Source organism: Podarcis erhardii, assembly GCF_964252035.2.
Source record: "Podarcis erhardii genome assembly, chromosome: 14".
Taxonomy (NCBI): Eukaryota; Metazoa; Chordata; class Lepidosauria; order Squamata; family Lacertidae; genus Podarcis; species Podarcis erhardii.
Window position 1 is genome coordinate 40,103,192 of NC_138503.1, and position 23,999 is coordinate 40,127,190.

General features: G+C 44.2%; 1 protein-coding gene across 1 annotated transcript in view; it reads right to left on the bottom strand.

Moving 5' to 3' along the window:
* LOC309329045 (uncharacterized protein) overlaps nucleotides 1-22,073 on the bottom strand; it is an 87,305-nt gene extending 65,232 nt beyond the window's left edge. The window contains exons 1-16 of the mRNA XM_081839447.1: nucleotides 21,979-22,073; nucleotides 20,894-21,059; nucleotides 19,447-19,629; nucleotides 18,749-18,901; nucleotides 18,329-18,473; nucleotides 17,004-17,162; nucleotides 13,798-13,916; nucleotides 12,863-13,111; nucleotides 10,872-11,027; nucleotides 9,671-9,855; nucleotides 7,798-7,980; nucleotides 7,272-7,363; nucleotides 5,299-5,471; nucleotides 3,385-3,544; nucleotides 1,802-1,881; nucleotides 314-494 (exon numbers count right to left, since the gene is read on the bottom strand). Coding sequence (XP_081695573.1) covers nucleotides 314-494; nucleotides 1,802-1,881; nucleotides 3,385-3,544; nucleotides 5,299-5,471; nucleotides 7,272-7,363; nucleotides 7,798-7,980; nucleotides 9,671-9,855; nucleotides 10,872-11,027; nucleotides 12,863-13,111; nucleotides 13,798-13,916; nucleotides 17,004-17,162; nucleotides 18,329-18,473; nucleotides 18,749-18,901; nucleotides 19,447-19,629; nucleotides 20,894-21,059; nucleotides 21,979-22,067 — 2,473 coding nt within the window. The 5' untranslated portion in view covers nucleotides 22,068-22,073. The remainder of the gene's footprint in view (nucleotides 1-313; nucleotides 495-1,801; nucleotides 1,882-3,384; nucleotides 3,545-5,298; nucleotides 5,472-7,271; nucleotides 7,364-7,797; nucleotides 7,981-9,670; nucleotides 9,856-10,871; nucleotides 11,028-12,862; nucleotides 13,112-13,797; nucleotides 13,917-17,003; nucleotides 17,163-18,328; nucleotides 18,474-18,748; nucleotides 18,902-19,446; nucleotides 19,630-20,893; nucleotides 21,060-21,978) is intronic.
* Nucleotides 22,074-23,999: the final 1,926 nt, after the last annotated feature.

Here is a 23,999-nt window from a genome sequence, read left to right on the forward strand (position 1 = left end):
GCAATAAAGCGAGATGAGCGCCGCAACCCCAGAGTCGGCCATGACTGGAGCTAATGGTCAGGGGTCCCTTTACCTTTACCTTTACTCAGATGTTTAGAAAGCTAGTATGAGTTTTCATTTGTTTTAGTCTATTCTGTTTTGGTTTTTAACTTTCCAGATGTTTTAAATTATGGTTGTGAGTTGTTGTTTTTTAAGGGATAATTTTATTGCTTTATCTTTCCCATAAACTGCTTTGAGGTTTATCCTACAATCGAGCAGTATATACCTTTTATGAAATAAAACAAACAGACACACACCTCTTATATGCACTGACCTGAAAGGAAAGCCGAGTCCTTCAGCAGATTAATCAAGGATACTGAAAATGCCATCTTCTTCCCAGGCTGTTTTGTGAGATTTCCCGAAAGAACTATGGGGCTCCCATCTCTCAGCAACTTTGCTTCCAGGTGGCTTGTGTACCTCTGCTCTGCAGCTGCCGTGTGCAAATCTGCCCTTCCCTGCAAAAACCACACCCAATAGGGCATCCTTAAACAGAAAATGTAAGGACATAAGAAGTGCTCAGATGGAGCAATCCAAAGGCCCACCTAATCATAGAAGCATAGAATTGTAGAGTCGGAAGGAGTTTAAGGAATATTTGAAAAAAATGTTAATATTTAAATCTTAGAATAGCTTTGGAAGTGGATATAGGCTGTAGGGTTAGAAGTAGAAGACTGGGTATTTTAAAATAGTATTATTTGTAAGTGATAAAATGTGAAGTTATTTAAGTGTGATTTTAAAAAAAGTAAAAAAAAAGTAGGAAATTATGATACATATAAACTGCTAAAGATGAAGTAAAATGAAAATCAGATAGGTGGGACTTGGGGAAGTCCACTTAACAATGCTTAGAAAAATAAGGATATGATAAGAATTGGTTTGTATTGTTTGTCTTTTCTGTTTATGTTTTTTATTTGTGTTATAAAATGAATAAAAATTTTTTTTTGGGGGGGAAAGAATGGTAGAGTCGGAAGGAACCCTGAGGATCATCTAATCAGCCCTCCTGCAATGCAGGAATATCTAGCTGTCTCATTCAGGGATCGAACCTGCAACCTTGGGGTTATCAGCACCACGTTCTAACCAACCAAGTTTAGTCCATCACCCTGTTCTCACAGTGGCCAACAAGATGCTTCTGCGAAGCCTGAAAGCGGAACTTGAGTGCAATAGCACTCTTCCTACGTGAGATTCCCAGAAACTGGCATTCAAAGGTATGCCACCTTTTGTGAGTGGAGAGAGAACATAGCCAATGGTAAGCAATAGCTGTGGGATACATTATAGACCTTGGGACGTGGGTGGCGCTGTGGGTTAAACCACAGAGCCTAGGGCTTGCCGATCAGAAGGTCGGCGGTTCGAATCCCCGTGACGGAGTGAGCTCCCATTGCTCGGTCCCTGCTCCTGCCAACCTAGCAGTTCAAAAGCATGCCAAAAAAGTGCAAGTAGATAAATAGGTACCACTCCAGTGGGAAAGTAAACGGCATTTCTGTGTACTGCTTTGGTTTGCCAGAAGCGGCTTAGTCATGCTGGCCACATGACCCGGAAGCTGTACACCAGCTCCCTCAGCCAGTAAAGAGAGATGAGCACTGCAACCCAGAGTCGGTCACGACTGGACCTAATGGTCAGGGGTCCCTTTACCTTTACATTATAGACCTTAGGAAGGATGTTGCACAATCAAGGCAGACAGCTCTCTGCTCTGGTGAGCAGCTTATCATCTTGTTCCTTTGCCCATGCCATGCTGTGCTCACAATATCCTTGGTTGCAAGAGCACACTTACCTTGATGTAGTAGATGTTGTCATCATCAACTATCAGCGCCAGATGCCCCACACGCGAATTTCTAGAGGATTCAATGTTTCCTGATAGATACAGAAGGAAGTGTATGTGATTTTTATTTGCTAATTTGCCCATTGATAACCGGCGTGGTGTAGTGGTTACAGTGTTGCACTAGGACCTGAAAAACCAGGGTTCAAATCCTTACTTGCCCCAGTATACCTGAAGGAGCGTCTCCACCCCCATCACTGCGGTCCAGCTCCGAGGGCCTTCAGACGGTTCCCTTACTGCGAGAAGTGAGGTTGCAGGGAACCAGGCAGAGGGCCTTCTCGGTAGTGGAACCCGCCCTGTGAAACGCCCTCCCATCACATATCAAGGAAATAAACAACTACCTGATTTCTGTTACAGATAGGTAGCCGTGTTGGTCTGCCATGGTCAAAACAAAATAAAAAAATTCCTTCCAGTAGCACCTTAAAGACCAACTGAGTATCTGAAGAAGTGTGCATGCACACGAAAGCTCATACCTAGAACTAACTCAGTTGGTCTTTAAGGTGCTACTGGAAGGAATTTTTTTACCTGATTTCTAGAAGACATCTGAAGGCAGCCCTGTTTAGGGAAGTTTTTAATGACTGGTGTTTTAATGTATTTTTAATCTTTTGCTAAAAGCCGCCCAGAGTGGCTGGGGAAACCCAGTTAGATGGGCGGGGTATAAATAAATTATTATTACAGTGGTACCTCGGGTTAAGAACTTAATTCGTTCTGGAGGTCCGTTCTTAACCTGAAACTGTTCTTAACCTGAGGTACCACTTTAGCTAGTGGGGCCTCCCGCTGCCGCCACACAATTTCTGTTCTCATCCTGAGGTAAAGTTCTTAGCCTGAGGTACTATTTCTGGGTTAGCGGAGTCTGTAACCTGAAGCATCTGTAACCTGAGGTACTACTAGTAGTAGCAGTATTCAGCCATGAAGCTCATGAGGGGACCTTGGGGCAGTCATAGCCTCTCGCCCTAGCCTACCTCACAGTACTGTCATGGGGATAAAATGGAGAGGATTAAGAACCACATATCCCACCTTGAGCAACATGGAGGAAAGGGGGGATAGATTAGAAATGTAATAATAAACGAATAAATAAAATAATCCACATGAATGAGAGCTGGCATAGTTGCAGGGTACTTTGGGTCCTAGTCACACATTTACCATGGATGTATGGTATGCTTCTGGTTACATAAAACACAAACGCACAAACACACACACACACCATTCATTAATCACAGTAGTCCTATCTGTAAAACAGGAATAAACGGTAGATTATCTAACAGTATTTAACAAATTCTGCAGAATGAACGAAAGGAAAATTTCATGGGATGTGTCAAATCTCAGGTATCATCAGGTGACGGACATTTATGTGAGGACATTATGGAGGGAATATCAGTGCATGAGCCTGTGCTAATTATAATATCCAAGGTAAAATTCATGATCTCTACTCCTAGTGAGCAACCTAAGCCTTACATATACCTCTCTCACAATGGGAGAGACAACACATTTTAAATCAAAATCAACAGCCTTTGAAGGGGTGGTGGTGGGAATCTTACCATTCACTTGCATTTTTTTCTTGGGGTGGACAAATTCAATTCTGAATTTCTTTTGAGGGATATTCAAATGGAAGTTGATAGCAATCTCCCTTTTCAATTCTGATTTTGGAGTCCCTATAAAGAAATGCAGGCCAGCTTCACTTGGGATCCAGGAACCTTTCTGGGAAGAAAAAGAAGAATTACAATTACCATTGCTGCTCTTACTAGTAACACCTGCAGTAGAACTGTTGGGAGTTGGGGACATGGGCAGTTCTTGCACACCTGTGGCTAACTTGCTCTTTCTGGCTTATATAGAGGAGGGGTGAGGAATATGTGGCCCTCCAGATGGCTAACTTAAGCCCATTAATTCCAATGAGTTTATTCTGAGTAGAACATAGTCAGATACAGCTCACTGTCTGGTCATTCCAGCAACGAGATATTGTTTGGGCCCTTTTTATGTATGGAGGGGAATACTGTATCTGTATTATGGGAAGGAAACAATGCATTGGTGATGTGCACACATCAGCTTTGTTGAGACAAAATGTGCCTGGTTAAGTGGAGCCTGTGGTGTTGGTGGGGAGAGGTGAGGGGTGCTGCCCTCCCCAAGGTTATGGGGCTCTAGAGAAGGAGAAAGGTCAGGCACTTAATCTGCTATTAATTCAAGCTGGGGTTTGCCAATTAATTTTTCCTAAGGAATTAGAAATTGCCAATTTTATCTGCAGGAGTTTCAGAAAGATTCATTGTCGAAGCAAACTTTCCCCCGGTAGTTGTGTGTATGGTGTGGTTGCAAGTGTTTTGTATGTGATTTTGTAAACTTGTATTAGTATAATATAGAGATACTATTTGGACGTTTTTGGATCCATTTGTGGTGTAAACTAACTTTGGTCTGATCCAGCAGGCTGCGTCTTAACTCCTTATGCTCATTGCCCATGTTATGGAGTTAGCAAAAGGACTGTGCTCTTTGTGATGCAATCATAAAACACAGTATATACAGAGGCTATCCTATGAAGCTGCAGTTATGATAGGTAGGTAGAGTTGCCATATTTCAAACAGTGAAAATACAGACAGAAAAGTTGTTTGAGCTTTCTTGGGCAAAAGTGCAATTTTTTTGCCGTTTTTGAGCTAATTTTTATCAAAAATCGGCAAAAACAGCACTGCTGACCTGGGCTGCCATATGTCTAGATTTTACTGGACATTTGCCTGATTTCCTACCAGACACTGCTAGATACAGTTGGATTCCGGATATGTCTGGGAAATCCTATATGTATGGCAACCCTGTAGATAGGCATCTTTCTAATAGTCTCATGCAAACATATGGGTGGTTGTTTTAGTAATTAGTTGTGCTGAGGTCCAGCTCTGAGGGCCTTCTGGTGGTTCCCTCCCTGCGAGAAGTGAGGTTACAGGGAACCAGGCAGAGGGCCTTCTCGGTAGTGGCACCTGCCCTGTGGAATGCCCTCCCATCAGATGTCAAGGAAATAAACAGCTATCTGACTTTTAAAAGACAACTGAAGGTGGCCCTGTTTAGGGAAGTTTTTAATGTTAGATGCTGCATTGTTTTTAATATTCGGTTGGAAGCCACCCAAAGTGGCTGGGGAAACCCAGCTAGATGGGTGGGATATAAATAATAAATTATTATATTATTATTATATAGTTGGGATTTATTTATAAATAGCACTTTCCTTTCAAGTTCTATGGGGCATTATATTGTAGCTTTATATCAGGACTGCTATGGGAAGGGGGCGGTGTCCCCTGCCTCTACTCCCCTCCCCCAATTTGCCAGTTCTCAAGGACACAGGCCCTTCTTCTCTGCAGTTGCCACCACATTCTGCCCCATCTCATCGCACCAGTGAAAACATGCGCCGGCCCTCGCAGCCTGATCATTGCATGTAGAAGGAATGAGTAATACACATCCAGATTGAAGGGCAGTGTCTGAACCTGAGAAATATAATTATATGCAGCTTTCATTAAGTACTGGTACAGGCTTCGGTCTTGCTTCTTTAACGTTATGGCAAATTTTGCTGGTCCAGGAAACGGAAGAATGAAACCGCTGGTCTCATCGTCAGGGGTAGAGATCTCGGAGCACAGTTGCCAGCCCAATGCTTTCGACACTGGTTGAAAGAGGGGGTGAAGGGGGTTGGGTAAAAGGAAGAGAATAGTTCATCTGGTGAATCCAAGAAAGGAGAAAGGCTGCTTTTAGGAAACTGCATTGTCAACCAATCAGTCATTTAATAATAATAATAATAATAATAATAATAATAATAATAATAATAATAATTCATTTTATTTATATCTCGCCCTCCCCTCTGAGCCGAAGCAGGGCTCAGAGAGGCTAACAACAATAAACATAACACAGCATTCTAAAATCAATTCATTTTAAAATCAATTCAAATCAAATTAATGGCAACCATTGGGCTAGATTTCTGTGAGGATTACCAAAGGAGGGGGTCAGACTGTGCCTTGGCCAAAGGCCTGGTGGAACAGCTCTGTCTTGCAGGCCCTGTGGAAAGATGTCAAGTCCCTCATTTAAATCATTTCACATTTAAATCATTTTATGTACTCTCCGATGAAGACTTATCCAGCCCTAGCTCATGCAGTTTCTTCCTTTGCCACCTTTGTCATCGCTGCTCAGGTGCCACCTTCAAAAATAAAAGTTCTGGTGCTTATCTGACACCTTCCAATGCAAAGAATTAATACGGCTAATTTGTCATGTTCCAGTATTCTATCAGAACATTAGAAGAGGCCCCTGGATCAGGCCAGAGCCAATCTAGCACAGCATCCTGGAGTGGCCAACCGAAAGTCTATGGTGAGCCTGCAAGCAAGACCTGAGCCTTAAAGCACTCTCTCCACTTTTGATTCCCAGTAGTTGGCCTTGAGAGGCATATTGTCTCTGACTATGCAGGTAGAACACAGCCACAGGGTCAGCAGCTCACCCTCCATGATTCCTTTCATCCTTTCATCCTGTACAGGTCTTACAGCTTTCCTGGCTTACAGTCTTCAAACAAAAACATCTTGGAGGTTCTGGGCCACAGGGAAGTTAGGCTGGCCTCAACCAGAGCCAGGGTTTTTTCGGCTGTGGCTCCGATCTGGTGGAACACTCTGTCACAAGAGACTAGGGCCCTGCAGGACTTGACATCTTTCCGCAGGGACTGCAAGACAGAGCTGTTCCACCAGGCCTTTGGCCAAGGCACAGTCTGACCCCCTCCTTTGGTAATCCTCACAGAACTCTAGCCCAATGGTTGCCATTAATTTGATTCTGAATTGATTTTAGAATGCTGTGTTACTTTTACTGTTGTTAGCCGCTTTGAGCCTGGCTTCGCCTGGGGAGGGTGGGATATAAATAAATTTATTATTATTATTATTATTATTATTATTATTATTATTATTATTATTATTATTGACTTGTTTTTGATCTTCTCATATATTTTGTCACAGTTGCCTATTTCCATTCATTTTGTGCCACTCAGGACACATTTTTTAATGGAAATATGGGGTGTAAACTTGATAAAGAAAAAGATGAAGCGGGGTCAAGGGAATTAGCAGGAGGGAATGGGTTCAGAGGATGCCTGGATAGCTCAGTTGGTAGAACATGTGACTCTTAATCTCAGGGTTGCCTCACATTGGGCAAAAGACTCCTGCATTGCAAGGGGTTGGGCTAGATGATCCTCATGGTCCCTTTCAACTCTATGATTTCTGTACTACACTCATTTCAGATGTCAGTTTGCCATAAATCTGTACTCATTATTCCTCATACACACTCTCTGTTGCTAACCCTTGTTTGCAGAATTTCCATTTTCTGCAGGCAAATTTTGGGGGGATGTTTAGCTCCTGAAGGAACATGCTCCCAATGTTAGTTAAGAGCAAGGTGACAACTGGTTGCTATATATTAGAGGTAAATGATAAAAACTTACCTTCCTCACTTGTGCATGATCTAGTCTCGCTATGGCTCGGGAACCCGTGAGCAGTTTCCATTTCATCCACCGTCATTGCATACAGTTCAGAGCTGTAAAAAAGAAGCAAAGACAGTACAATTCAATCCAAGGAACACAACATCATGCGATTTTAAAAATTATTTTTACAATGGATTTAAGGAAGGGACAAGAGTTCAGAGGTAGGGCATATGATTTGTATGCAAAAGATCTCAGATTTGATCTCTGGCATCCCCAGTTTTAAGAACAACTAATTTGAAAACAAGAATGGGAGAGTGAACTAGGATGGTTGCACTCGTGGAATCTCAAAGCCAGCACTTGGAGTGAAGACCAGAAACATGCTGCATCAGGGCATCCATTAATTAATTTTTCAAAGTTTTCTAGCCTTCACTGGGGGGGGGGGGGACCATCCAGAACTCAAATGCAGATATTTGCATGGGAAAGAAAAAAGCATTTAAGAAAATTATCATTCAGATCCTAGAATATGAGGACATGGGCATTACTTTACCTGAAATAAACCATCTCCATAGATTCTTCGGGAGTGTTCAGAAAAACCTTAACCTCTTTCCCCTTTTTCACTTGGATCCCTCCATCAAGGCTGGCTGACGACCTTAATCTAGTTGACCAGCTCAAGCCAGTCTCCCCCAGAGTTCCCACAGTTCCCATTTGGGCAGAAATCTGAAAGACAGCACTACCAAGAAGCACAGGGAGAAACAGGTTGCATGGTCAAGAGCGACATCTTTGTTTTAGGGCTGCATCTGCCTGCTATTCCCTCCTCCCAACCTGGGGGAAATCACCCCGTGAGGACTGAGCATGCTCAGCAAGCACAGTGTGCTGACAAAGTGTTGGAGATGAAAAAGGAAGAGGAGAAATGGAATGGCGTTTCTGAGACCCTGAAGAGAAGCACTCCATGCTGCAGGGCCCCACTTTTAATGTATGATAGCAGAATGGATAGGGTTTGCTCCTTGGTTGTGAGAACAGGGGTGTTTTCATCTGCGAATCCTAGAGGGTATGCTGGTGGACTACCTCTGTAAAACATTAGGGCATTGGTTGGTAGGATCAGGTTCAAAGTGCTGGTTTTAACCTTTAAAGCCCTATACGGCCTAGGACCCTCGTACCTACAGGACCGCTTCTTCTACAGGACCATGGTATGTCCCATGGAGTACCTTACGGTCTTCAAACAAAAACATCTTGGAGGTCCCGGGCCACAGGGGGGTTAGGCTGGCCTCAATCGGAGCCAGGGTTTTTTCGGCTATGGCCCCGATCTGGTGGAACGCTCTGTCATAAGAGACTAGGGCCCTGCGGGACTTGACATCTTTCCGCAGAGCCTGCAAGACAGAGCTGTTCCACCAGGCCTTTGGCCAAGGCACAGTCTGACCCCCTCCTTCTGTAATCCTCACAGAACTCTAGCCCAATGGTTGCCATGAATTTGATTTTGAATTGATTTAAAAATGAATTGATTTTAGAATGTTGTGTTACTTTTATTGTTGTTAGCTGCTCTCAGCCTGGCTTCAGCTGGGGAGGGTGGGATATAAATAAAATTATTATTATTATTATTATTATTATTATTATTATTATTATTATTATTATTATCAGATTCTGCCTCTGGACATTACCAAAGACAGCCATGTATATCAACAGGTAAAATCAAGTGTCAGGGACTGGCTGGAGGCAGAAGAGTGGTGAGAGGCACCAGTTGGGGAAACCCCAAGGGAATCCCAAAAGGAAAAAGGCTGGAAGCCAGGGGATTGGTGGTGGGATGACGACGAGTGGTCAGAGGGAGAAGAGGGAGCAGACTGGGAGGAGGAGGAGGAGGTGTTGAGAGCAGAAGAGGTAACAGGGTTTAGTGAGCAGGAAGAGGCTGGGGCAGAGAGCAGTCCAGAATCAGAGGTGGAAGCAGAGGCTGGAGAGGAAGAAGGCCAAGAGGCAGTGATGAGGCAGGACACTGAAGAAGCCAGGGGGTCTTGCTCTCCTGCTGTGACCAGCTACCCTCCCCCCTCGTCTCCCAGGACCAGAAAAGACATGAAGAGGGAGGAGCAGAGACAGACATGGCGACGGAATCTCAGATTGCTTGAGAGGGACCTGCAGGAGGAGGAGACTTAGGGAAATGTGGGGAGGTGGGGGCCTTCAGTCTGTACTTACAGGGGTGAGATCTACCCTAGGGGATGAGTCGCTTTGCTCATGAGGCCTGGCCTCCTGAGCTGTCTTGTTTCTTTGATGCTGTTTGCATTAAGGCTGCCTGCCCCTGAAACCCACTCCTGGCATCAAGACAGAGGAAATCAAAGTGGTTCCCTAGCCTTTTACAGAGCTTGCTCATGAGTCTGCTTCAAAAGCTCCTTGCAAAGAGAGAGCGCGAGAGAGCTTTAAAGGCAGGTGTATACCTTGGCTTGATATAGCCATTGACGAAAAAATTGCTCCGTTGTCTAAAGTCCATATTGCCTTGGATTGCTGCACTGACTGCTGCTGAGGCATTTAAAGCCAGGAGGACAGGCAAACCCGAGATTGCTGGGAACAGCAGTTCCTCTGTGGCCAAACTCAACCTCTTATTGAACTGGACTTCTTGACCCTGTTGGAAATGGTTACATAAAAACATAAAATGGTAGTGCAATAATATTCATGATGGCTAAGCACTTGTTTGTTGGCACAATTACCATTGATGGTGCTAGCACCGTACAAGAGCAAGCCAACAAATGCTTTGGGTCCTACAGGACTATAGTTACATAGACCAGGCATAGGCAAACTCAGCCCTCCAGATGTTTTGGGACTACAACTCCCATCATCCCTAGCTAACAGGACCAGTGGTCAGGGATGATGGGAGTTGTATTCCCAAAACATCTGGAGGGCCGAGTTTGCCTATGCCTGACATAGACGTTTATTGCTCACCTTTCCTTCAATGCAGCATGCATGGCTCTTCAACTAGTGGTGCTGTCAGAGCAGGATATGGGGGCAGATGTCCAGGACCCACACAGCAAAATGGCAGGTAGGTTCCCAAATGAAGCAAGGTGGGTTCACTACATTCTGACATAATTTAAAAAGCCCCTCCCCACCAAAAGACCATCAAGTCCAGTGCTCTGTCCCTCCTCTCACTGTGTTTTTAAAACTATCCTGTGAGGTAGGGTAGACAGAGAGTATGACTGGCTCAGTTCCACTGAATGTCAAAGCTGAGTGGGGATTCAAATCTGGGCTTTCCTGTTTCCAGTATGGACACTCAAACCCAGGTTCGCAAAACCTCTTGCCCTCCAGTTGTTATCGGGCTTCAACGCCTACCACCTCTGACAGAAGCACTGGTTCCAGGGGGCTGAGGCACTGTGGGCCCCCTCAGTAGGTATTTTTTAAATACCTCAGTAGGTATTTTTTAGGGGGCCTGGTCTCCCAATTGTTGGAGCAACATCAGGACATTTTGTGACACCATGTGTGCAACATTGCAATGTTGCACAATGTGACGTTGGGCTGCCTCAATGCGCTTCAGAAAATGGCGCCTCTGGTCTCTGTGCGTAGGCTATGCTGGATGGAGCTGGAGTCAAACATCAATGAAAGCACCAGGTTCCACCGGCCTTTTCTGACCATTCACGGTTCCCTTACCTTTAGCAGTTTTACCACTAGTTCCACAAGGTTCAGGTAATAGAGTTTTGCTTGACTTCTCTGATCCCCGCAGTCCAAAACAGCAAGCTCATTCCCAAAGACTTTTATGCTCAGACTACATTTTGGTTTCTTCTTCTTTCCCATCCTTTTGGTGAACTGATGCAGAAGGAAAGAGAAAGGAGGGAGAGAGGGGGAGGGGTGCGTGTGAAACAGCTACATCAAATAGTGGTAGAAAGTAATTCTGAAACAAACCCCCAAAGTGATCTATTGTTAAAAAAGGGATAATAATGCGTATGCAAAGTGCCAGAGATCTCAGAATAAGGACTCTGTGTCAGGGATGAGCCAAAGGCAACTATCAGGAGGGAGCAAGGAACTGGAACCAAGGAATAGGCTAAAAACACACCAGTTAGGAAACTGTCATTACACAGGAAGAGCCCTTGCTACCTGTATTGCCTCAGTCCAAGAATGACTCAGAGTACTCCAGCTCAGAAGGCCTACAACCAGAGTCTCCCTTGTTTTCTCAGAGTAAACAACTGCTAAATCAGGCTGTGGCCTTTAATACGAAGAACTTCCTCTCCACAAGGGCAGAACAAGCCCTGGAGACAAAGCTATGAACGCTCAGTCTGAGAAGGAGTATTGCTGAAGCAATATCTGAAGTATACTCCCATAACGTCCAATCAACCCCAAAAAGTGCTCACTAATGGTTCTTTGTCATCCTCAAAAAAGGTGACAAGTGAGATGCCACAAGGTTCTGTTCTGGGCCCATTGTTATTCAACGTCTTTATAAATGACTTGGATGAAGGAATTGAGGGGCTGGTCATCAAATTTACAGAGGACACCAAACTGGGAAGGGTAGCTAATGCTGCAGAAGACAGAATCGGGATTCAAGATGACCTTAACAGATTGGAGAACTGGACCCAAGCTAACAAAATGAATTTCAATAGGCACAAATGTAAGGTTCTGCACTTAGGCAGGAATAACCAGCAGCACAAAAATGCATCAACAGAAGTATAGTGTCCAGATCAAGGGATGTAATAGTACGACTCTATTCTGCCTTGGTCAGACCCCATCTCAAGTACTGTGTCCAGTTCTGGGCACCATAATTTAAGAAGCATATGGACAAGCTGGAATGTGTGCAGAGGAGGACGACCAAGATGGAACCAAGCCTTATGAGGAATGGTTGAGGGAGTTGGGTACATTTAGCCTGGAAAAGAGGAGATTGAGAGGAGATATGATAGCCATCTTGAACTATCTAAAGGGCTGTCCCATGGAAGATGGAGCAAGCTTGTTTTCTCCTGCTCTGGAGAGTAGGACTCAAACAAATGGATTCAAGTTGCAAGAAAGGAGATTCCGACTCAACATCAAGAAGGACTTGCTGAGAGCAAGAGCTGTTTGACAGTGGAAAGGACTCCCTTGGAAGGTGGTAGACTTTTCATTCCTGGAGGTCTCTAGGCAGAGGTTGGATGGCCATCTGTTATGGATATTTTAGCAAAGATTCCTGCATTTCAGGGAGTTGGACTAGATGACCCTTGGGGTCCCTTTCAACTCTCCACTTCTATGATTCTATGAATGTATTCAGCCCGAACTGTCAAAGGAGCTGTCCAAGGTCCCCCCATTTCCAATGATGTTAGAATTTGCAATAAAACACTATGGAACATTGTGTTGTCTTGCCTTCCTCTGACTCAGAGGACTCCAGCTCAAAAAGCCTGAGGGCAACCAGAATCTCTCTCACTCTGTCCGAACAAACAGTTGCTACACCAGGCTGGACCCCTTTAAATGAAGAGCTTCCTCTCCGCAAAAATGGATCTAGCCAAGAACACAGAACTGCAGCCTTTATTTAAGGCTCAGCCTGAGAATGTTTGTCACTGAAGCAATATTTGAACTTAGAATATGTTCAGTTTGAATCTTGTGTGGAGCTGTTCAAGGTATCATTGTTTCTACTGAGGTTAGCACTCACAAGAGAACACTATGGATTCCACATATTAAGTTACCTTTTTGGCAAACTCACTCATCTTATTGTACTGCCCACTTGGGCACTTCTGCTTCTCCTTCCTTGCGCCGGGCTTTCTTTCCTTAGATGATGGGTCATTTCTCCCAAATGTTGGTTTATTCAGAGAAGTCTTACGTCCCGTCTCAATGGGAGGTTCTGCCTTGTGGAATCTCCCTTTGGCATCTTCAGCTGGATGGAGGCCAAATAACTTTTGCACAATATCTTCCATGTTCCCTAACCGTATGGCAATCTAAGAAACGACAGATGGTATTTAGAAGGCCATTGATAAGAACATCCCTGCACATTAGCACAAAAGGAAATGCAGGATAGCTTACTGGGTGATCCTGGTCCAATTATTTCTCTCCTAATACAGGCAACTCCCTTTTTGTGGGGGGGTTGCATTTTGGGCATTTGCATGCGTCGGTGGAGTGTGCATAAGACTGCCCTGCCCTGTTACACCCCGTTATGTCCTGCCCCTGTTACGCCCTCTTCTGGGTCCAAAATGAACCATGCATCAGTGGTCCCACATCAATTGAACACATGCAAAATGGTCACTGCCTGTACATATTTTCCTAAGGGTGTTGTCATGCTGCAGTTCATGTGGCCAACAGCAGATGGTGCTACAAATTACACTGGGATTACAAACTGAGCTCTCACAGCTGCTGGGCCATCACAGCAGCATTGGATGGTGGGGAGGAGGGAAAATGGAGATGTTTAAACAGATGAATTTTCTTTTTTGGCCAACCACTTATTTGCTAATGTTTTAAATTCTGATTTATGTATAATTGTCTGGTTTTATTTATATTCGGATATATTTTATGGAAGTGCAAATTGTGAACATTTCAATCTGTCAATAAAAACAAACTATAAACAAATCCTATTCATGCAAACTGCCCACATAATTTAGCTAACAGTATGTTTCGGAGGGGAACTTGCCTCCAGGAGATTGATAGCCCGTCCCAGTGCGTGGATGGTCAAATTCATTGCTATTGATCGTGGGATGAAAGATGCTGGTGAAAAGATGAGCTGGGCCTCGATGTTTGTGCTTGCAGCTGCTGCAAAGTGAAATTGTCAAGATACCTGGTCAGTCAAAAGTTTTGTCACAGTTTGGTTGAGGTAGTTGGCTGTACCTATGGACTGTCCCACTACAAGGCTGCAGACTGCCTTTTCTTTTCTTCATTTGCTGGCTTGGGATAGCTCAGTCGGTAGAGCATGAGACTCTTAATCTCAAGGCTGTGGGTTTGAGCCCCAAGTTGGGTGAAAGATTCCTGCATTGCAGGGGGTTGGGACGACATGACCCTTGGGGTCTCTTCCAACTCTACACATCTATTATTCTATTATTCAGGTGCTGCTCTAGCCACAAAAACTTGTCCAGTAGCACCTTAAATAAAATTGTCCAGTAGCACCTTAGAGACCAACTAAGTTTGTTCTTGGTATAAGCTTTTGTGTGCATGCACACTTCTTCAGATACGAAGAAGGGCCAGCAGTGCCCTTCAGCTCTCTCTATTGGACAAACAGGCCAAACCCTATGCCAAAGGATAAATGGACACAAATCTGACATCAGGAATCACAAAACAGAGAAGCCAGTAAGAGAACAGTCTCCCAGGACATTCAACACAGGATCTCAAAGCAGCTGTCTTATTACAAAAGAATCTCAGAAATAGACTTGAAAGAGAAGTTGCTGAATTACAACTTACTACTAACGCGGGTGGCACTGTAGTCTAAACCACAGAGCCTAGGACTTGCTGATCAGAAGGTCGGCGGTTCGAATCCCCGCGACAGGGTGAGCTCCCATTGCTCAGTCCCAGCTCCTGCCAACCTAGCAGTTCAAAAGCATGTCAAAGTGCAAGTAGATAAATAGGTACCGCCCTGGTGGGAAGGTAAATGGCGTTTCCGTGCACTGCTCTGGTTCGCCAGAAACGGCTTAGTCATGCTGGCCACATGACCTGGAAGCTGTACGCCGGCTCTCTCAGCCAATAAAGCAAGATGAGCACCGCAACCCCAGAGTTGTCCGCAACTGAACCTAATGGTCAGGGGTCCCTTTACCTTTACTAAACTGAAAACTATGTGGAGACCTGGTCTGACTAGAGATATTGGATTCTTGTCTCATTGCCTATGCTAAAGCTATTTTTGGTCATCTGCATACTATCCCTTGCTTTTTCATGTAGGACTAATTGCAGTCATTAACAGTCATCAACAGGTTTACCATACCCATTGAGCCATCACCCATCTCCTACTACCCTTCTGAGAAAACCCCACCCCACCCTCCCACTATATATAAGGGTCTGGTGACTTCTGTTTCAGTGTATCTGAAGAAGTGTGGCATGCACACAAAAACCCAGAACAAACCTAACTGGTCTCTAAGGTGCTACTGGACAATTTTATTTTTTTTTATTTCGACTGCGTCAGACCAACACGGTTACCTACCTGAATCAAATATTATACACTTTGTTTCATGCTCAGAAGACTCCTTGTCACAAATGTGGTAAGGGACCTCTCCCTGGTGCACTTTTGAATAAAGAGGAGCTTCAGGCATGTGATGCAAATAAAATAAAATAAAATTGTATTGTGGTTTGATTTCCACAACACTTTTTACAGGGAAAGCCAGAGGTTTTCTACATAGATCCAGAAGCAAGAATTGGCAGGTGGGTCACTGTTGTTTACTGGGAGAGAGACAGGGAGCACTGGTTTGGCTTCACCAGTGCACCTGCAACACACTCCACCGCTTTGCCCCTTCCCCTCCTGGTAGGCAGAAGGGACTCACCTGCCAGGGAGCCAGCGAAGCAGCTCTGTCTCACCTGTCAGCTTCTTCCAGGACACATTCCAGCCTTGCAGTCAATGAGGGTTTGGGGTGGGGCTGTTGCATAACTGTCAATTTTTCCCTTTTCTTGCAAGGAATCCTATTCGGAATAAGGGAATTTCCCTTAAAAAAAGGGAAACGTTGACAGCTATGGGCTGTTGAGGGGCACAGCCTGGAGGCACTAGAATTGGGAAGAAAGTCAGGCCAACCCACCTGCTTGTTTTCATTGTGGAGGGATTTATTTTGTATCCTAATGGGTCTGGGGGTTGAGCTGAACTGTTCAGCTCAGTGATGAGGTGGTTGGCCAACAAAAGAACTTGCTTAAGTGGTCAAATCTGCCAAACAAATCTGGCTTTGTTACTCATAAGAGCTGGCCAAGTACAGGCCATTTGTTGCCATAGGAGCTAATGGCTGGAGACCCTTCTGGGAAAAGAGCGCTTTTTGAGGAGGAAGAAAGTAATCCCCCTTTGGGGAAGGAGGATTACTTCCCCCCTCCATCCTCCCAGCCTATAGAGAGGGCTAATATAGGTTTATGTGTGAGCACAGGCTTCGAATAAGAAGCCACATTGAAAAAACAACAACACACAGATTGAGCCGAGACCAAAAGGACTGAGTTGCTCTCTGTCAGGAACTGAAAGTGCTGGTAGTTGCACTTGATACCTAATGAGGAGCAGAGAAGACACGTCTATATTGCAGAACTCTGGGAAGCCTCTGGTTACTTCACTGAAAGGGGAAAAAGAAGCCGAATCTTTGGGGTGGCGGAAGCTATGACTGTTTGAAGTGGTATACCACTTATTTAAATGTATAGTGTTGTGCCCTTATGTTTGATCTAAGAATATACTGCGCTGATCTATAACAGTGGGCATTCACAGATTATTATTTTTTTGTGGGGAGGGGTTAAAGTAAAAAAAGAGGATGATTTCTCACAAATATCTTTTTGTCCAGGCTTTCCCTCATCCTATTTGATGTATTTGTATCTGCAAATTCCTGTTTTATATGCTTTTAGGTTGTACCATTAACAACAACAACAACATTGTACACTGCTTGGAAATGTTTTAAAAATATGAATGGGTTTATCAATACTCATAAATAAATGAATGCATGAGTTAAATAAATGAATGAATTAAATTAAATTTAGAAATGAGAATAATAGTATCTGTATATTTTGCCCTATATCTTAGGTTCTATAAATGCTAGAAAACTACTATTTTTCAAAATGAGAGGATCTGGGGATTATCGTTCATCCAAATGCTTGTGGTCTGATCTATAAAGTTAAAATTGAAGGAGTCATTGATCACTCATTCATTGCGAAGTCCATAAGGTACAGATTTAAAAAACCTACCTGAGTGGAAGGTAACATCTGAATACGAAGAAAACTTCCATGTCTCCCCCTCAAATTCTTTGTCAATGATGTCATTCGGAAGGGAATTTTTAAGATGTTGCTTCAGTGGGTCATCTGTTTCCAGAAGTTCAGAGAGGTGACGCCAGACAAACGAACCCACTTAAAATCAAATAAGAGACAGGTGTAAACCTAAAGAACAGGTGGGGTTTGGGAAGACATAAGCAAAACCTGCAATGTATTCTCAGATCCTAATAAGAGTTAGGAAACTAGGAAGCTGCTGAATCATTATATTGAATCCTACCATTGTTCCATGCAGCTTAGTATTGCATTGAACCCGCAACCTTCTGCATGCAAAAGCAGATGCCTGACCCACTGAGCCATGGCCCTTCCCTCTCCTTTTGAAGGTTCCACTTCACCCTCCTCCAGGGAGGCCACATCATCCTCTCCCTCTTTCCATTTTTCTTCTCCAGGTGCCTCTCAACATTCAATGGCTACTGGGCATGCTCAGCCCTCATTGGGCTGCTGCTTCCCCCACCACCCAGGGGTGGGCTATTTTTAATTTTTTATTACTTTTGCAAACCTCAGAGTTACTCTGGACACGCCTATACCTTCATTTTGTTCCTTATTAGTTCCAGCCGGACTACATATCTATTAGTACTCACCACCTGAGTTTTCTATTAGATGTAGTAATCAAGATCTGAACTTCACCATCAACCTGGAGTTCAGGGGCCAGCAGTACGAGTTGTTGTGTTCAGTGGATTCCTGGATGCATGAAGCCATCTGGGCCTCTGTCGTTTTTTTCACCTCTTCCATCTGACCTTGCACACCCAGAGCTTACCCTCTCTGCCATCCTGCTTCTGTTGAAGCATTGCTAATTCATTTAATTATGTACAGTGGTACCTTGGTTCTTGAACTTAATCCATTCCGGGAGTCCGTTCGACTCCCGAAACTGTTTGAAAATCAAGGTGCGGTTTCTGATTGGCTGCAGGAGCTTCCTGCACTCAGTCAGAAGCCACGGAAACCGCGTTGGATGTTCGGCTTCCAGAAAAGGTTCGCAAACCGGAACACTTACTTCTGGGTTTGCAGCATTCAGGAGCTGATTTGTTTGGGAGCCAACCATTCAGGAACCAAGGTACCACTGTAGTTCCATGTTGCTACAACTCTGGGCCAGCAAGGAGAGAGTCAGTACAAGAAGCTAGGGGGGAAATAGACAGGATCCCTCACCTGAATTGCACCTCACAAGTACACAAGAAAAACCCTTCTCAGAATTCCCTAGGGTAGCTGTGACCAGGCTGAGGCTCAATATTTCAATGGTTGCACCTTACCTTGGCTGGATTTCTCCTCCTGCAAAGTCCATTTAACTTGGTGAAATAATTCTTCACTTGGACATTTCATGGCCATGAGATAAGAAGCTATTCTTATTTCTACATCCTCATTGTAGGCTTGATACAGACGGACTAATGTAGCATGCTAAAAAGGAAGGAAGCAAGCAAGCAAAAGAAACAGTTCAGTTCCTCTGGGAAAGGGCCTTCTCTGTGGCAGCCCCTAAGTTTGGTGAATGCTGAAGATGAACCTCTTTACCTTGGGCCCTTGACACCTGAGATGTGTGCGTTTTAGGACCCGCCTACCACCATCCCTCTTGACTTGCTGCCCCAACCTGGTTCTCAGACACATTGTGTACATCTTATTTTACCATGATACAGAGGCCAAAAATAGCACAGGAAAGCCAACTGCACACCACCTACGTTGGCTGCACAAGGAACACGTCGGAAGGCCTCTATGGCAGCCAGTCGGATTTCTGTAGGGTTGCTTTTCAGCATCGCACAAGAACTCAGGATGGGCACGAGACGTGCTGCTGCAAGTCCTGCATTTCCAATTGCTTTTAAAATTAGTTCCACCTGAAAATTCAAAATGAAGTTGAAATAAAGTGCCTTCTTTTAAAAAATCATTTATATTGCCCTCTCTCTCCCTAAGCAGATCAGAGCATTGCACAGCTAAATCTGTTATGGTAAACCATGGGTTCCCCAATTTCAATTAAATGCAGTTTAACTGTACACCTGAACCCTAAGCTGTGTATAATCTTGGCTACAGTTTATTGAAACAAGCCAGCTTCATAAACCATGGTTTGAAGTTGGCTTCTTTCCAACAAACCATAGTTAAAATTAACCAGAGTTTGTTGGGTTTGGATGATGCTGCAAGCAACAGTTAAGAATGCAAGGGGAAACCTTGAAAGTCCTTGGGTCAGAGATGCTGGAGGATGAGCGTAAGAAGGAAGAACATGAGCCCTGTAGGAGGCGATGGCTTATCATGGCTGCGATCCAAAACTGAACTTCAAAATCTGAATATTCATCTATTTTCAATAGGTGACATTTCAGTTCCACTAAGACATGCTGATATAGTGAAAACAGAAGTTGATCTTTCAAGTTGCCTCGGAACCACCTACCTGGCTGATACCTACTGACTCATGCAAGGTACATTTTCTTCCCAGGTGTCCCTCCAGAATCCTCATAATGCCCCCAACGGCAGGCTCATGGTCACAGTCATTTCTTGTGGAACAGAAGTGATTTACCAGGGCAGTTATTCCTAAAAAGGCACTCTGTCTCCTTCGTGGTGACTGTAGCATAGGCTGGAAATACGCATAAACACAGGTTTGTTGTGATTACAGTAAATCAGGGATGGGCAGACTTCAGGCTTGTGAAATCTACTTTAATTTGAAACTCAAGGTCCACCGACTGGATCCAGGTATGAAATAATGGCTCAGGGAACAACGTAGAATGAAGGAAGATGGTGCTTCACACCTAGCTCAAGAATTTCATTGTGGAAGAAGGACTCAGGTCCACTGTCCCATCACACAAATATCCACTCCTGTTTTCTCCCCAGACCTGTCTTCATCTCAGCAGCTGAATCTGTTATTGCTGTTAAGTATTTGGGAGTGAGAACCTACAGTATTGGCGACCCATCACACATCAGCCGGACTACATGGCTGAAGCTGTCCTTTTTGGTTTTCTCTCCACTTCTCATTTTTCAAAGATTGAGAGTTCAGTTCCCCACATTTCCACAGCAGTTTGTACGTTAAAAAAAAAAAAATTCTCATGGAAATTCATCAGTGTTTTAGTGCAAATTTCTCATAATATACACAACTTTTGCATGGGATTTTGCCTCTAATGTACACATTTTTGCAAAACGCTGCCCCCAATACAATCCTTTGTTGTATGCTGCTTTCACTAATGTGTGCATTTCTGTGCACAACTTGCACAAGGATATGCATTTCTGAAGATAGGATATAGCTGGAGAAACGCACTTCAAAATTTGGAGAAATATGAATTTCAAAAGATGGCTTCGTTTTGGTTTGCATATTGTTTCAGAATGTGCAAATCAGGGAGGTTCACCTTTAAATGTGAAGGTGGATTTGGTTTCTTCCCCATCCCTACACTTGCACCTTGTATAAGGTGCCATGCACATCTGTGACAATCCATAATGACAACCAACCAATGGGAACTGCAACAAAATGTTGCAGGGTGAAGCGCTGCTCTTCAGAACTCCAGCCAAGTGTGAATTGAATCAGTCCACCTTTAAATGCAAACATAACTATATTTCTTCCCCATCCCTATCTTCAGTTATCCACCCCAATTCCAAGACCATAGCCAAAGGTGTATGTTCCATTCCATACATATGCATACGGTGCTTCTACAGAAATAGGGATGATTCATAGAATCACAGAATTGTAGAGTTGGAAAGGGGTCACAAGGGTCATCGAGTCAAATCCCCTGCAATGCAGGAATCTTTCACCCAAAGTAGGGCTCAAACCTGCAACCCTGGGATTAAGAGTCTCATGCTCTACAGACTGAGCTATCCAATGTGACTCAGCTAAATTTCACTTCCGTGCTTACAGCCAGAGCATCAATCATGCCTGCAGTAGGCTCAGGGATGAAGGAGAGGGACCAAAGGAATGATTCCATCTTGTCCTCGTCTACTTCTTCAGAGACGATCATCTCTTTCATCAGGACCACACAGGCTTCGGTGGCACAGGAGGGGAGTGCGTCCACTAGAGGTTGCCTGAAAGGAACCCAAAAAGAAAAGCACATCTGATTCGACACAAGAGGAACATAGAAAGTTGCCTTATGAGTCCCCACCATTGGTCTATCTAGATCAGTACTGCCCACACAGACTGGCAGCAGCTCTCCAGGGTTTCATGCAAGCGTTTCTACCAGCCCTACTTGGAGATACCAGGGATTGAACCTGGAGCTTTTGCAGATGCTCTATGACTGAGCTACAGCATAGCCAGGATGGAAATAAATATATAGTTTTGAAGTAGCTGTTTTGGCTGCTAGTTGCAGAAACATTGGGTTGCATTCAATTAACTTTTAATCAGAGTAGACACATTGAGATTAATGGACCTAAGAACATCACAACCCTTAATTCCAATGGGTTTACTCTGAATAAAAGCTAGCTGAACAAACCCCATTGGCTGTTATCTTCTTCCTGAAATCTCTAAGGTGGGTGGGTCCCACGGAATGATCATGGTTCTTCCTTGAGAATATCACAACTCTTGCTGCTGCTGTTCTTCAACCACTCCTTCACAGCTTGCATGTTGAGTGGATGAATAATTTTTCAGGCCAATTTTCAGCAACCTAGTGTAGTCCATAAACATCTGGAGGGCAAGCCTCATCCCTCCCGGCCATTGGTCATGTGGACTGGAGCTGATGGGAGTTGCAATCCACCAACACCGGAAGATCACCAGGGTCTTGATGTAAATCACATGCAGTTCGGTGTCCCTTGTTAGAACTTCTTTTTGCCAATGGATAAGTGACTGCCTCAGGCAGCACAAAATATTAAATACACAGGGGTGGTACGAGTTGTAGTCAACTGGAGGGCACCAGGGACGGACAGCCTGGGTGAAAGGGGCAGAAAAGCTCTTGGAGTTCAGAGCTGGCAAATCTACCCAGACCAAACGGCCATTTTGAAGCTGTCTTACCAGTTGCCTTGACACTTTGATGAAGATCCCTGCCACAGGCTCAGCAAGGCACCAGTGGAGAGAAGCCGAAGTTCAAACACCAATGCCATGAACAGGTTGGCAGACTAGAAGGAAAGGAGGACAGAAATCTGCTTCACATGTCTGATCAACTGAACTGCTTGTCTTCCGCTCCGAAACCATCACCAAAGCTTTCAGGATCTCTGCCGGAGACGGTGGCATGGATTTTCATTATATGACCCCTGACCATTACGGTAGGTCCAGTCGTGACCGACTCTGGGGTTGCGGCGCTCATCTCGCTCTATAGGCCATGGGAGCCGCCGTTTGTCCGCAGACAGCTTCCGGGTCATGTGGCCAGCATGACTAAGCTGCTTCTGGAGAACCAGAGCAGCGCACGGAAACGCCGTTTACCTTCCTGCCAGAGCGGTACCTATTTATCTACTTGCACTTTGATGTGCTTTCGAACTGCTAGGTTGGCAGGAGCTGGGACCGAGGAACGGGAGCTCACCCCGTTGTGGGGATTCAAACCACCGACCTTCTGATCAGCAAGTCCTAGGCTCTGTGGTTTAACCCACAGCGCCACCTGCATCCCATATATATATATGGTTTTACAAATTAAAGGTTCCATTCAAAGTCTTAAGTAATAAAAAGGTAAGTAAACAAAGAATTATGGTGCTGGAGGAGACTCTTGAGAGTCCCATGGACTGCAAGAAGATCAAACCTATCCATTCTGAAGGAAATCAGCCCTGGGTGCTTACTGGAAGGACAGATCCTGAAGCTGAGGCTCCAATACTTTGGTCACCTCATGAGAAGAGAAGTCTCCTTGGAAAAGACCCTTATGTTGGGAAAGATTGATGGCACTAGGAGAAGGGGACGACAGAGGACGAGATGGCTGGACACTGTTCTTGAAGTTACCAGCATGAGTTTGACCAAACTGCGGGAGGCAGTGGAAGACAGGAGTGCCTGGCATGCTCTGGTCCAGGGGGTCACGAAGAGTCAGACACGACTAAATGACTAAACAACAACAACAAAGATTCACCCGAATCTCTGGACTTCCTCCCACCCTTTCATGGGTTCCATCTCTAGTCCTTTTCCACTGCATATTTTAAGTCACTCCCATTTTTTCAGTATCCCATATAACCCTAGTTCTTGTTACACTACAAGTGTTATTCAAATCCTGCAAAGGAGTTCAATTGTTTACAGTGGTCTCCAAGGTGAATTATGAATTTCCCCCCATCTTGCATGGATTTTCATCTTGCCTGAGTTGGAGGGGAATAGCTTTTGATAGACCGAGATGTTGTTTTGCTATTAGTATGCATCCAGTTATAGGAGGTTGTGTTGTAGTGTTCCTATTGTATATATTGGGATATATATTCTATGTTCCACCTAATCTTGTGATTGTAATTTGTTGTAATTTTTAACATATTTTAAATTGTTGTGGCTCATCCTAGAACCTTGGGGTGAAGGGCAGGCTATTAAATTAACAACAACAACAACAACAACAACAACTAAATAAATAAATAAATAAATAAATAAATAAATAATAGAATTGTTGTGTTGGAAGGGACCCCAAGGGTCATCCAGTCTAAGCCCCTGCAATGCAGGAATGTATATAGTGAATGGTAGGTGTTTTGTATGATTAAAAGATGGCATAATGTATTAATGCTTATACATTTATATTGAAAGCCACATGCCTTTGAATAATAAGCAACTAAGTAGACAGTCAAATAACTACCACCTGGAGCTCAGTACCACAAATGAAAGGCGGAAAAAGCTAAGAAGCAAGCAAAGCAAGAGGGGTTCTTCCTGAAATACTTTTGCACATGGAAAGGAACTGAAGAACTAGAATATGGCCTTCCAGATATTCAACCAACATAACCACAGAAACCCCAACAAGCTGAATGCAAAAAACCCCCCAGTCTCTGTTCTCAGTCCTAATGCTTTAGGGGATTTTAAAGGTGGCACCTTACAGTAGATTCTTCTAATCATTCTATTTTACTAATAAAAAATAATTGGGGTGAGTG